The 13,502-nt window shown below is 49.6% G+C and overlaps 3 protein-coding genes across 3 annotated transcripts; 1 reads left to right on the top strand and 2 right to left on the bottom strand.

Annotated features, from left to right (window-relative positions):
- The first annotated feature begins 1,304 nt into the window (after positions 1 to 1,304).
- Positions 1,305 to 3,667, top strand: F9C07_2279014 (putative cell wall glucanase). Its single transcript, XM_041288709.2, has 2 exons — positions 1,305 to 1,781; positions 1,834 to 3,667. The coding sequence occupies exons 1-2, from the start codon at positions 1,592 to 1,594 to the stop codon at positions 3,450 to 3,452; spliced, it is 1,809 nt and encodes a 602-aa protein (XP_041141286.1). The 5' UTR covers positions 1,305 to 1,591; the 3' UTR covers positions 3,453 to 3,667.
- Positions 3,668 to 6,818: 3,151 nt separating this feature from the next.
- On the bottom strand, positions 6,819 to 7,178 carry F9C07_613 (uncharacterized protein; the record flags this gene model as incomplete). The annotated part of the gene is made up of 3 exons (XM_041288718.2): positions 6,819 to 6,839; positions 6,911 to 6,988; positions 7,092 to 7,178. The coding sequence occupies 3 exons, from the start codon at positions 7,176 to 7,178 to the stop codon at positions 6,819 to 6,821; spliced, it is 186 nt and encodes a 61-aa protein (XP_041141287.2).
- Positions 7,179 to 7,791: 613 nt separating this feature from the next.
- On the bottom strand, positions 7,792 to 11,747 carry F9C07_2136019 (uncharacterized protein). The gene is made up of 3 exons (XM_041288719.2): positions 9,024 to 11,747; positions 8,758 to 8,970; positions 7,792 to 8,695 (listed from the first exon to the last, which is right to left on the bottom strand). Exons 1-3 carry the CDS (start codon positions 10,852 to 10,854, stop codon positions 8,661 to 8,663), a joined length of 2,079 nt encoding a protein of 692 aa, XP_041141288.2. The 5' UTR covers positions 10,855 to 11,747; the 3' UTR covers positions 7,792 to 8,660.
- Between the last annotated feature and the right edge of the window lie 1,755 nt (positions 11,748 to 13,502).

Raw genomic sequence — 13,502 nt, 5'->3', positions numbered from 1 at the left:
GAAAGAAGAAGGGATCGGCGGAAACAAGAAAAAAGGCCCCATTCGGCAAGTGATCTGGATTTTGAGATCGACTGATGGTGCTGCTTATGTGATCAGTCTAGCCTTTTTGAATTTTTACTTTTTCGCTCCAGACTGAGCGAGCACAACGGCCCCGGCATTGATGAACGGGTGTACTCCGTTCTCTCGGTTTCATCTTGTTTATTATGCAGGTTCTGTACCCCAATGATGTCAGCTTACCCTCGGTTTCATTGTCTAATTGCCACTTCGGCAACGTGAGAAACCATTATGGACATTCATGAGCCACGTATAAAAATAACTGAGGCTGAGGGCCAACCCCCCCCCTGATCCAGTACTGTACTGTACACCAGTTGGGTAATGCCTAAACATTATGGGGCCCGGAAATTAAAGCTCAGGACAAGATCCAATCAGATCATCGAACTCACGAGGGATTGGCTTGAGTACTTCCGGTTTGAGACGGACCCAAAGTTCGAAGGGCCCCACCGTAGCGGGGATGTTGGTTCGATTTGTTCCTTGCAGTCTCTCTTGCTGGTTGTCGGGATTTCTGGGGTGTTTGCCTGGTGCTGGATTCTTCTCATGGACAAATTAATATGGAGTACGTAGTACCAGACTCTTGAACCCTTTTTGCCTGAATAAATGCGATTGGATCGTATATTGGGTTTAGGTGGGCGACAGCCTCGACCGGAAGTCGGATGATGGGTGTCTTTCCCTAATTTCCCATGGCCAGTGACACCTCCTATGCATAGTATCTGGATCGCTTTTTTCCATCAGCATCGAAGGAGGACTAAGATGATTTGGGGTAGCCACCCCCAAATCCCGGTGCGGCTGGCTGAATGGGCCCCATAAGGATACTGACTAACAGTAGTGTGTCTCAACGGTCGACAAGGGACTCATGGTACCCATAATCTAGCAGTCTTATCAAAGAAAGGCTGGAGTGAGACAACGCAGTTCCAAACGGAGTAAGTTGGAGAGGCGTTCTGCTTCCCAAGTGGAAAACAAATAAAAAACACAATTCATTCAAGAATTACTAGCCCGAGCGTGGTTCAACCAATCCGAGGGAAGGACCCCCACATCTACCCGAGCCGTGCGGACAACCACTGGACGACACCAACCGGGTCACCCTGACCATCAGTAACCGGGCCACCAATAGCGGACAGTTGGTGCCTGACTAGTTGAAGTTCACACCGCCAGCATCTTTTTCTTTTGGGAAATTTCTGGTGCCAAGTGGACGAGCCCCTTTTGCCTACGGTTGGCTAGACTCGTGGCGTTCGCTCCAGTCATGGTGAGCCCGTGCTGAATCTTTCCCCCTGGTACAGTGACCTTTTTCTTCCCTTCATTCCCCTTCCCTTTTGTTTTCTTTCTTCCCTTCTTTCTCTCTTTCTCTTGTTCGGGTTCGTTCGAAGAATTTCTCTCCATCTATATCAAGTAGAAGAGGCCGTGTGCCCCCTCCCCTCCTTATTTTTTCGGACCAACTTGTTTGACCACCGCTTCACTCTTTCAGCGGGCACTCATTCGTTTGCACACAAAAACACCATATACCCAAATCCATCCTTGAATTTCCATTCTATCCAACATGAGGGGTGCTTTCTTGGCCGCTGCGGCTGCCGTCGCCGGTACGGCGATGGCTGATGTCGCGCACATGCGTCGTCATGGCCATGATTCTTTCCACCACAACCGCGCCTATCAGCCTGAGGTTCCTGCCGAGGGTGATGAGAACTGCGAATGTACCACCAAGGTCATCACCATCACTGGCCCTCCTACCCGTAAGTCGCCCCATTTGATGTCATAGGAATCCAGACTAATAGTCATCGGCAGTGGTCCCCATCAACACCCCGGCTCCTGAGCCCAGCAGCAGCAGCAGCTCTGAGGTCCCCAGCGTTCCCAGCAGCGAAAGCAGCGTCGTGACCTCCGAGGCTGTCACCACCCTCCACTCCACCAGCACTGCCACCGTCACCGTGGTCACCACTCCTGGTGTTGATGCCACCGGCGCTCAGACTCCCACTGGCGGTGTCCCTGGCACTCCTGAGGCCTCCTCTCCGGCTGGAACCCCTGAAGCCTCCACTCCCGCCGTCCCTGCGACTTCCGAGTCCCCTCTCCCCACCCCTGGAGTGACCAGCTTCTCCTCCACCGGTATCTACACCATCCCCGCCACCACCGTCACCGTGCGGGATACCACCACCGTTTGCGGTGCTACCACCACTGAGCTGCCCAGCGGTACTCACACCTTCGGTGGTGTGACCACTGTGGTCTCGACCGCGACCACTGTCACCTGCCCCGTCGCTACCGTTGAGCCCAGCGGTTCCACTGTCACCAGCAAGATCTACACCACCACCTATGTCTGCCCCAGCGCTGGTACCTACACCATTGCCCCTACCACCACCTACGTCCCCACCAGCACCGTCGTGGTCTACCCCACTCCTGCCACCATCACCCCTGGCACCTACACCCAGGATGAGCAGACCGTGACCGTCACCCGCACTGACTTCACCTACGTCTGCCCCTTCACCGGCAATGACCAGCCCACCTCCGCCCCCGTTGCTTCCACCTCGGCCGTCCCTGTGACCACCACTGCTGCCCCCTCCACCACTTCCGCCGTCGCCTCCAGCAGCGCTAGCGCCAGCAGCACTGCCACCGCCGTTCCCACCGGTGTCAGCGGCCAGCAGATGGGTATGACCTACTCTCCTTACACCAACGAGGGTGGCTGCCAGTCTAAGGACCAGGTCCTCAAGGATGTTGCCCTGATCAAGCAGAAGGGCTTCACCCACGTCCGTGTCTACTCCACTGACTGCAACGGTCTCGAGTACATTGGTGAGGCTGCCCGTGAGAACGGCCTCAAGATGATCATTGGTGTCTTCATCTCCAGCACCGGCATCAGCGGTGCCCAGGAGCAGGTGACCGCCATCACTAAGTGGGCCCAGTGGGATCTGGTTACCCTCGTCGTCGTTGGTAACGAGGCCATCCAGAACGGTTACACCGATGCTTCCAGCCTCGCTGGCTTCATCTCCTCTTGCAAGTCCTCCTTCCAGGCTTCCGGCTACTCGGGCCAGGTCACCACCACCGAGCCCATCAACGTCTGGCAGCAGTCTGGCAGCGCTCTGTGCGGTGCCGTTGACATCCTCGGTGCTAACCTCCACCCCTTCTTCAACGCCGATGTTACCCCCGACCAGGCCGGTAGCTTCGTCCGTGCTCAGATCAAGGACCTTGAGGCCGTCTGCAACAAGGACGTGATCAACCTTGAGACTGGCTGGCCTAGCGCCGGTAACGCCAACGGCAAGGCCGTCCCCGGTACTGCCCAGCAGGCTGCCGCTATCAAGGCTCTCGTTGAGGAGGTCGGCTCTCAGTCCGTCTTCTTCTCCTACTCCAACGACCTCTGGAAGGATGCCGGCGAGTTTGACGTCGAGCGCTACTGGGGTTGCATTGACCAGTTCAAATAAATGATCTCCCGGATGTCAATAGTTAAGGATCTTTAAGGCTTGGAGTTTTTTCGTTCTGCTTGTCTCGGAAATACCGACAGCTTTTATTAACTTTTTTTCTTCTCCATATACTTTGAATTGAGTAGATATAACCTTTCTATTTCATGTGTCGATCTCCCGGAGCATTCTGTTTTCTTGGTTTGTATATGTGCTAATCTATGATATGATCTGTAATTGTCTTCTTTGTAGGCCTGATCCTTATCTTTTGTAGGATTCTCTTTAGAAGATCCCCGTAGACCATCAACTACCTCGCTGTAGAAACTGTTCTACATTGACATGATCATATACCCAGCAAGACCTCACAAACATAATCATCAGAGTAACCAAGTAAATCCCCACCTGTCCCTGGTCAGCAACGAAACAAAACCCACCCAGTCATACACAGCTCGAAACAAATCAATCCCCCCGCTGCTACTCTGAGTAAGCTCCCCCATACATGTTGATTGATAGGGTTTCCTATCACTCAACAGACCCATGACAAGCATAAACTCATCATGGGCACCATATAGTAACAAAGCCCCATTAAGGAGCAATTTACTTGACTTCCCATGCCTGATCTATCTAAGGGGTTCGTTCCCCATATCGAAACAAGCACACATGACTACCCCGAATAACGTGACAGCTGAGCTTTCGGATCCTCTTCGACGCAGTCATCCAATATGAGAATAATATCTTCGTCACTCGAAGACCTATTCGACTGTCTTGGACTGCTCTGTGTGGCCGTGGACAACTGATGCGGTAGCTGTGGTATCCGGTTTCCCTTCATGATGCCTCTGTAGCCCTTTAGGCCCCTGACCTAGGCCATGGCGATATAGGGCTCGGAGTCTAACCTTTTGATTCGCAGATTGACGTCAGATAACTAACACAGCGCAGGGACGCATGAGACCAGGAGAGGGCCGCGCGCGTTCTGCTGAAGGCTGGACCATGTTCAAGACCATATTTCAAATCCTTCGACAGTTGACCAGGGAATTTATCGTCATCCGGCCCTCACGAATGTTCTGAGGCTTTTTCTGCGCTAGATAGCGATGCGTTTGACGCATATATGTCGTAGACCACTTTGGTGTGGGATCTGTAATATTAACTCTATCGATCGTCACCGCATCATAGAGGCATAGATGGTAGAAGTTGCGAAGTTTGTCGTCTCCTTTGTGTGTGAGGCGTTTCTGTAGCCAATCGCTCCGGTCCACTGAGGATGGTTTTTTGTTGGAGCTGGTTACTCGGAGTTCCTCTTCCTGGGGTCGGATCCTGATCCTGACCCTGGGCTTCCCGTTCCTTCTGGCCCGACATTGTGATAATTCTGTAGGTGATGGAACATTTGAAGAGGTTGTGACTGGCCATGATCACTTTGTGCACTTAAAATCAAAGGAATCAACCTTGTGAGTTAAGATAGTCACCAGTAAGTAACGGGTGTTCGTTCTAGTCGGCTTCCATTCCTCCATTGGCGCCCGAGCAAGTAAAATTCGAGGCCCTACTAACGCGAGTCGCTTCGTATATCGAAGATCCGGACTACTTAGCACAAAGTTAAAGCCGGAGGTCTTTTAGACAGAAAGACTCTCGTGTGCCATCACACCAGTCTCATTCAAACATGGATAGTGCTCATTTGCGCAGGGTACTTTATGGTTAGCACCCGCCAGATAACAGACGTCGTATGCGGTGTCTCGACCCATGCAGCTAACGCTAATTGCATTTGTGGTAAGTGGGGATTATCTGTCGAATGAAGTATAAGCATCTTCAACATGTCCTGGTCAGCGCCGGAATGATAGAGCTTGTGGTGAATGCTGGATATATAGGGTGAGTATGGTTGATTGGAGGCAGTAAGCTTCCAACATAGGCTTCCTATGTAGCAGTTGATGTGTTAGACGCATGACGTTCTCATAAACCGATGGCTTATGATAGCCGAAGTAAGAGTAAGTGCCCATCACCACCGCGAAGGATCGTCCTGACATCTCATGCATCGCTCAGTGTACCACTGGACAGTGACTCGTTTCCCCAAAGATGCGTATTGACCAGGATCTGGCATATGCACAGATTACATAGGATGTTGTAGTGACGGCGTTGTACCTTATGTCCGTTAGTCTAATGTTGTGGTAGGTTGGTAGGTCTCTTTCGCCTCGGTTTAGATAGTTCCTGTGCGAAAGTCGAGGAACCCCGTCAAGGGATATCTAGGAGGTAATATAGCCATGCCTTGAGAAAGGATCTCAGAGATTGAACATGTTGTCTTCGCCAATGGCAGGGGTTGATTAGATCTACCTCCTTGCAGCAAAGACAAGCAAATCGGAAATGACAAAGCAGCGCAAATCGTGTTTCCGGGGTCACCTCGAGTCGCTTATGACGTGGTTTAATATTGATACCCAATAGAGGCGCCATAGTTGAGTTTCGATCAGTCTGGGGTTATCCAAATTGTGAAAGTAACTTTCCGCAGGTGCGTATATGCCCCTGGCCCCATTTCGTTTTTGAACTTTGCCGTCTCTGGGGGTTTAATGTCTCCTTTACAAAGGGGAAAGGGGGGTCAGGAGGGGTCTTGCGGTCGCGTTAACCCTGGAACTTTAGAATAGGGATCCAAAGACGTCCTTTTAGTCGAGGGGAGCTGAATAGAGCAAGTATCTGCGTCTTTGAGACAGGTCTCAGTTGATCCGGAGACCGTGCTGGCGGTTGGATACCACCGATGCTTCGGTCTATTCTCATCAGGGTCATATCTGTAATACCGCCAACCAGACTGCGATAGGACTTTTAGCTGGGGGATGAGAAGGGTCCGTGTGGGTGATAACGATGTTCGGCTAGGGCAGAGCTGGCCCTGGGAGCGGTATTGTGATGCTTGAGCATGCCACACATAACCTCATTTGCGGACGCTACACTCATATTATGATCTGACACTTCCACCGGAAAAAGAGGAGATAGTAGATAAAAGAGAGAATAATATGTATGGCAGCCCAAAGATGTAGATAATCCTGAGGTTGGGTCGATCAGGGGTGACTTGTAGGAAGAGCTTGACGTGACTAGAATTTGTGATCGGTGAACAAAGAAAAAGGATTTCCAGCATCGCCAGGGCGATGGGTTGTTATTATATGTGATGACTGCATACAGATTCACATCTGCCACCCACGTTAATAGAATAAGGTAATGCTCCCTGGATTCAACCGTAGTGTGCTATATTCACAGCAAATCTTTAGGTCAAGGAAGGTATATATTGACATGTATTAAATAGTAAATACAAAGGTAATGGCTCTGTTCAATTCCATGCAGCTCTCCATCTCGATACACATCCATTCTATAGGTCCCATGTATCTGTGCAAGCAAGGTTGTCGTTGTATGCGTTATTCACAATGTTTAAAAGGGGGAGTAGCATTTCTGTCAATTCAGGCATTAGCTCATCTCCACATTCCATTCTTATTCCTGACGTGACAGCATTGGCAACTTACGTTGTCAATTCCACACTTGAGAGGTGTGCAGCACGAGTTGGCCCCGGCGGTGCCGTTGTTATTGCAGGAGCGGTCAACCTGCAATGTCCGATCATATTAGCATCCAAGCGCCGTGACAGGGTTGGGTAGAGCCGGTGAATATCAAGGGCATATTCAATGGCAAACGAACGAGGAGACATACACCCTGACATAATTGCTGAATGTTGGCTTCAGCAGGTCTGGCGACAGCGACGCTGGCCATGAGAGCGAGAACAGCGAGGAAACGCATATTGAATCGATAGAGATGAATGGATAGATCGGGCAGATGGTTGGTATCTAGCGATCGGGACAGCTGGTTAGCTTATTATCATCATTACCCATCGGGCCACCCCTTGGGTCGAATTGGGGTTGGAGGAGGTTGGTTGGAATGAAGCAAACATACCAAACGAGCACGAGGCCGGAAAATCGTGCGAAGACTCAATTAATTTACAGATCCAAAGGAGAGGGAGGAAGGAAGGTCAAAACAAAAACCCCGGATAGGATCAGCCTCCTCTTTATACAAGGAGAAAAATTAAGCCCCCATGGAGCGCAGCTGTGGGAACCGCCGCCAGCCTCTCCAACCAAGTTAACCGAATATATTTAGAAGCCTGCAGCCCGAGGGGCGTGAAACGCGCGATCAACAACAACTCACTCCAAGCTTGCTGCAAGCCAGTGCCCGTGGGGCAGGGCCCAACCGGTCTCAGCAAGTGACAGCTCGCTCCTCTCTATCTGCGGAGTTGATCTGCAACCTGGGGCCTAATAGTTTGAGAGGGTATTTCTTGGCATCGGCTGATTGTTACTGTGTCCGTCGGTGTGTGTACCCTGTAAGGGATGAGTCGGTCTCCATGTAGCAGGGATCGTCTAAAAAAAAAAAAAAAAAAAAGAAAGAAAAAGAAAAGAAAAATAGGGAAGGATGGACAGGAGTTCCAGGTCGTGGTTAATGCAGGTACACTATCACCACCGTTATCATCTCAGGGGTTTTGGATACATCAGTAAGGAACCGTTTCCATGTGGTTGGCTGATACATCCAACTTGTTCAGTTGCTGGTTATTGCTGAGCTGCTAGGGATCCACTGTTTCAGGACCGTGACGTCTCAGTCCGTTGTGGACCGTCGGAAGATAATCTCAGCAACTTGTTTTTTTGCTTTTGATCAATCATTGACGCTCGTTCAGCCGTCTAGGCTTTTGCGTATGACGAATTCGGAATGCTGCGGTGGATGACGTCACCAACTTTCGACGCGGTCAATCTTCGACCGCAATTCATATCATCGCGACTTGTATAGCTCAAGGCGAAGAAGTAAGGATGCTAAGTCCGTAGCAAGAAACTGAACCGATCCATTAGTGTTTTGAATGGATCCAATACGCCTTCGGATAAATAACACGACGTGCAAATCAAGCAGGTCGAAATATGCAACAGAAGGATTTTCAGAGTAAATTCAGGAACCCCCATATGTTCTGATGTCTCCTAATGTATTTGTAACGAACTTCTCAAAGATAAACATGTAACATGGAATGGAACACCATCGCGTACAAAAACATAAGCCGTTCCCAGAACAGTCGGACGGAGCTATATACGGAGATAATCCAATGCCCAAACTCATGGCGAATATGCAAAATTCGGTGAGAATCAAATAAAACAGTGTCGCAAAGATGTCGCTGCCATTATGTATTACTCAGTAGGTGTCGCTCGATATGCAATGCAGAGCTCAATGTAAGCTGTTTCGTAATGTGTCTCAAAAAATGCCAAATCGTTTTGTCTTTCCACCTTCTGTTTTCCTTGATTAGCAGCAAGGCCCTCATTAATTCGTCACGATGGTATTGGGAGCATACCCTTCTTTGTCTTTTGTCCACGGCTGTTGATAGCAGCTTGTGCTGGATCCACACCATCTGAAGCAGCTCGGATGGCGGCAATCCGCTGCGTCGCTCGAGCATCACCCTGGTCAGCCGCTTGTACGTACCAGACGTTGGCTGCCAGAATGTCCCGACGACAGCCAATACCCATTTCGGTGAAATATCCCACCGCATACTGGGCTTTTGCCAGCCCTGTCATGTGGCAATTAGTAAAGGCTTTTGGGGTTCAGTCCAATGGCACCTACCGGTTTCTGCTGCTCGCTTAGCCCATTCGTACGCTTCGCTCTCATCTTTCTCCAGCACAGGCTCAGCACCAACCAAGTACCATGCACAGAGAGCCATCATTGCTAATGGATGGCCTGCCTGCGCAGCTCCGGTATAGAAATGAATGCTCAGGGCGGGATCTCGAGGGCAACTCAGTTTGCCGTGCTCATAAGCATCCCCAAGGCGATAGTTCGCCTCAACATGTCCCAGATCCGCCGACTTCGTAAAGAGTTGTGCTGCATAAGAAGGATCCGGGAAAACATCGTCACCGTATCCCTCTTCGTGCAGCAAACCCAATTCATAAGGGGCAGAATTGTACTGTGAGTCGGCGGATTCCGCGGCACGTTTCATCCACTTGATGCCTTCACGATACCGCTTGCCGAGTCCCATATCGCCCGCCAGGCAAGCCTTTGCCATACGCATCATGGCGCCTGGATGGTTTTTCGACGCGGCTTGACGATAGAATTGTTGGGCTTTCGCCGCTTCAACTCTGGTTCCCCAGCCGAATTCGTAGCAAAGCGCCGTACGGTAACAGGCCTCGACATGCCCGTGCTTGCTAGCTGCCACAAACAGGGGAAACGCCCGATCGTAGTCCTCCTTTCCTTTGCTGAATAATCCCGATGCATAACCGTCGGCTAAGTAATATTGTGCAAACGGATAGCTGCGATCGGACAAGCGCTGCAGGATTGACTTGGCTTCCTTCAGTAGACTTGATCGAGTGATTTCCGGCTCTTTTCGACCATAGACGGCCGCCGCACCCCCCTCTAGTGCGTCATCCGGCATGTCCAACATGGCATTGACCATGAACACGGCGAACTCATACTGAACCGCTGGGTTATCCGTCTTCTTCACATTGGCAAGGTACATATCAAATGTTTGCTTATGACTGAGCAAGGATGCATTGTTCCCGACAGATGAGCGGAGATGTGCATTACCAAGTTGCACTGGCGCAGGGCCCGGCTGAGGGTACGGTGTATTGAGGAGATCGACGAAGGATAGTGGTCGAACATCGGGTGACGCACTGGACGACGAGCGCGCGTGTAGATACGGAGATGCATGAGGAGACCCGTTCCGTCCGTCGAGGTCCGATCCGAAAGAGTATGTGGAATGCGGTCTGCGAGGCTTGCCCACAGCGAGATGACCGGTTGTGCTGACGGAATTCTCCGCTAATCCTGCCGCGGCCGCGGGAGCGGTCCCGAGGCTTTGATATGGACGGTGATGGTAGTGTAAAGGCTCGTAGGTCTCTGGTTCTTGAGCCGCACTATCCAAACTACTGCGCGATGAGCTGTTCCGACTACCACTCGGCGCGCTTTGATCCAATGATGAACCGCTTGTCTTCGCCAAACTGTTCGATTCGTCCTTTATCTGGGCATCTACCACCGACCAAGAGCCACTGCTGGCAGGCGTATGACGAATGGGTGCTCCAGTAACGCGTGTGCCAGCATATGAATCCCGTCGCGGGGGAAATTGACCACTTGAAATTCTTGCATGCGAATGTGGTCGATCCTCAATTGACATGTGAGTGAACGCAGAGGTGGGTATAGGTGGTATATCGTAATCGTTCTCAACTGCGGCATTCGGCACTTGTTGCTCTCCATCCACATCAACCCTCACGGAAGGGACGAAAGATTCCCGGTTTCCAGGAGCAGGGGGGAGTGGTTTCCGCGAAATGCTAGTGCTCAATGGTCGCTTGGAGGTAGTTGGAGAGGGAAACTCATGATGAGGGGGAGGGGGCGGAGAAGATCGAAGGTAAACCGGAGGAGGGGAAACCGGCTGAGGGTATTCGCCTGCCACAGGACTAGCCATTTTCATGAGCAGCTATACCACTGACTCTCACTAGGCCCTCCAGAGCCTTGCAGATGTATACAATGCAAGCGTCCTATGCTCCTAATGTGACCGATCCAATCGTCAAGCGCCGGAGAAGCGGAGATCTAAGTACGGCGCATATAGGCTCTCATGGGGGAGAAGAGCTATTATCGCAGTCAAGCGATTGAAAACCAGCCCAGAAGCGAGTGAAGTTCAGAGCGCCGGCCGAAAGGTGGAAGAGATATATGTACCGTGGAGAACTGGAGGACGGCTGATGGGTCGACTGGAGAGGAGGTTGGGGTCCACTTGATAAACGTTAAATCAAACAAATTACCTTTTGGCAGCAATGAAGGTCGATGGAAGACAACCGATGCGAGATCCAAAGGAAAACTGAAACGAGAGAGAAGGAAGAACAATAAAGCAGACCAAGCGAAGGTGTCGATGTAAAGAAAAACAGGATGGACAGAAGTAAGAGAAAAGAGAAAGTTCGATTGCTTTTGTCAATAGCGGAGATGCCCTTCGGGATGATCCTAAAAGAAACTTAGTATGTATTGAGTTTAATGGTACTCCGTACGGACAATCGTATTTCTTGTATTCGTACCGCCCGAGTAGTAGTACTTCCTTAAGCCGCACTAACCTCGTATTATAGTGCCATTCTAAAGAGGGCAGCGGAAGAAAAATGACAGAGGGGGAGAGAAGGGAGAAAATAAGAATACAGAGGGAAAAAAGGGTTTACTGTACGAACAGCCCCACTATATCTATTGTTGTACTTCTTTCCTTCTTCTTTTCATTTCTCTTTCTCTTCCTTTTGATTTATTTATTTATTTATTCATTAATTAATTTATTTAAAATTGTTGAAAACAAACGTGTACGGAGTAGAGAGATACTTTACTGAAATGGAGTATTCGATTGATTTTATGCTGAGTTGTTACCTATTTTAATCTATTCAAAATCGGTTGCATTACCTTTCAACTGGAACTTTGTTCATCTGATGTCTCAGTGACTAAAAGTAATGGCGACAAATCATGTTCCCCGTTGTAAAATAGATCACTCGGACTTGCGGAATTACCGAACGGTCCCAATACTAGGAAAAAAAGTTGAGGGGTAATAAGTGGAAATTCAGCTCAGCGCTTACCCACACAGCATCTCAAAAGTACTATGTCTCTGTAATGTGATGCTTGGAAATGGAGTGATATGGATATGCCTGTATATATAAGTTACAAGAAAAACGTAGTAAAGAACGAAGAGATCAAAAAAGAGCCGACTTCCCTACGTAAAGCAACAAATTCGGTATCGTGGGTATGGAATGTATGTTTGGATGTATGTGCAGCAGTACAACTAGGTATTGTACGTACTGTACATGCATAGTCAAACTATTGTCCATATGAGACCATCGATGGTGTCTTCATGTCTCACTAGTGGATCGCACCGTTGGTGAAAGATAACTAACATGACAAGGGCACCAAGGTGTCATCAGATTTTAATTGATTGTTGCATGGACCATCGATCTAGTGCTACTACTTTGTATGTTGAATCCCGAAGACCGACTGGTACTTACCTACCAATAGCTGCCGTCTCTTGTCGCCCATGTAGTGCTATGCAACGCCCATTCCAATGGCTGCCCTTCATTCCGATGTAAAACAATGCACGAAACTTGGGGCGGTGCAGAGTCAATCTCACATTTTACGAGGAATTATGCCTGATGTGTTGTACTCGAACAAATAAATCCGTACTAAGAATAGTAATGACCAGTGCGTGGCAGATGCTGTTGCTGACCGCGGAGATACAGTAGTAGTCATCTTTGAGCCTCACAATCTCATGCAACTGTGACTCTTACTCGGAGCAGTTCTGCTGGCCGGAAATGTGGCTTTCCAATTAGAATTGTCCGTCGTTAATTGAATTCGGTCATACCGAAGGGCCCAATCAAGCCTCTTGGCTGTTCTATATGAACTGAGGCCCTGGGCAAGTTACCAGAGAAGCACACTATTCCCTTCTCATGATATTTGTATCCGGAAGTCTACAATGCTCTTATTACTAGATGTGTGCAATAAGAATTGAAGATCATTGTGATACCCAAGAATGCCGTCAATCAATTTGAGGTCGTGTACTGACATCAGCAGAAATAGAACAGGCCATCGAGAAGCGAGATAGATCCTATGGGTCTGGGAGCAATTTTAGTCGTCGAAGCTACTCGGCTACTTTCTCCACCTTTAACTCCGGAGTCCAGGGTGAGCTGTGCATGTTTAGGCGAAACGCTATTCACCCCAGTTTTACCCGGTTCATTGGCATAAACGTGGCTGACTACCTACTAGTGATAAGTTGATAGACTTGGATTGTTGGGGTACAGTGATCCCAGCTGAATATCTCAGGGATTAAGCATGTCTGGGATGCGCGTCTAGGTCGAATACCAACTGCACGATGGCGTCATGAGTTGATTGATTGCGATTCAATGCATACACAGTAGAACATAGTTCTCCACAGGAGGTTCAGCACTGGGACACTAGAGGACGATCAGCCATCAGATCATTCATATCCAACATGATCTCTAGAGTCATTAGTGCCTGGATGAACTCCTTAGCAAAAGAAGGCACCTGAAAGCGTTGGATCTACATAGGCCCACAGGGGCATGATGATGACTACTAGTAAAACACTAT

The sequence above is a fragment of the Aspergillus flavus genome, chromosome 1 (genome assembly GCF_009017415.1).
Source record: "Aspergillus flavus chromosome 1, complete sequence".
Lineage (NCBI taxonomy): Eukaryota > Fungi > Ascomycota > Eurotiomycetes > Eurotiales > Aspergillaceae > Aspergillus > Aspergillus flavus.
The sequence above is the reverse complement of the archived record's forward strand: the minus strand, read 5'-3'. Positions and strand labels throughout refer to the sequence as shown.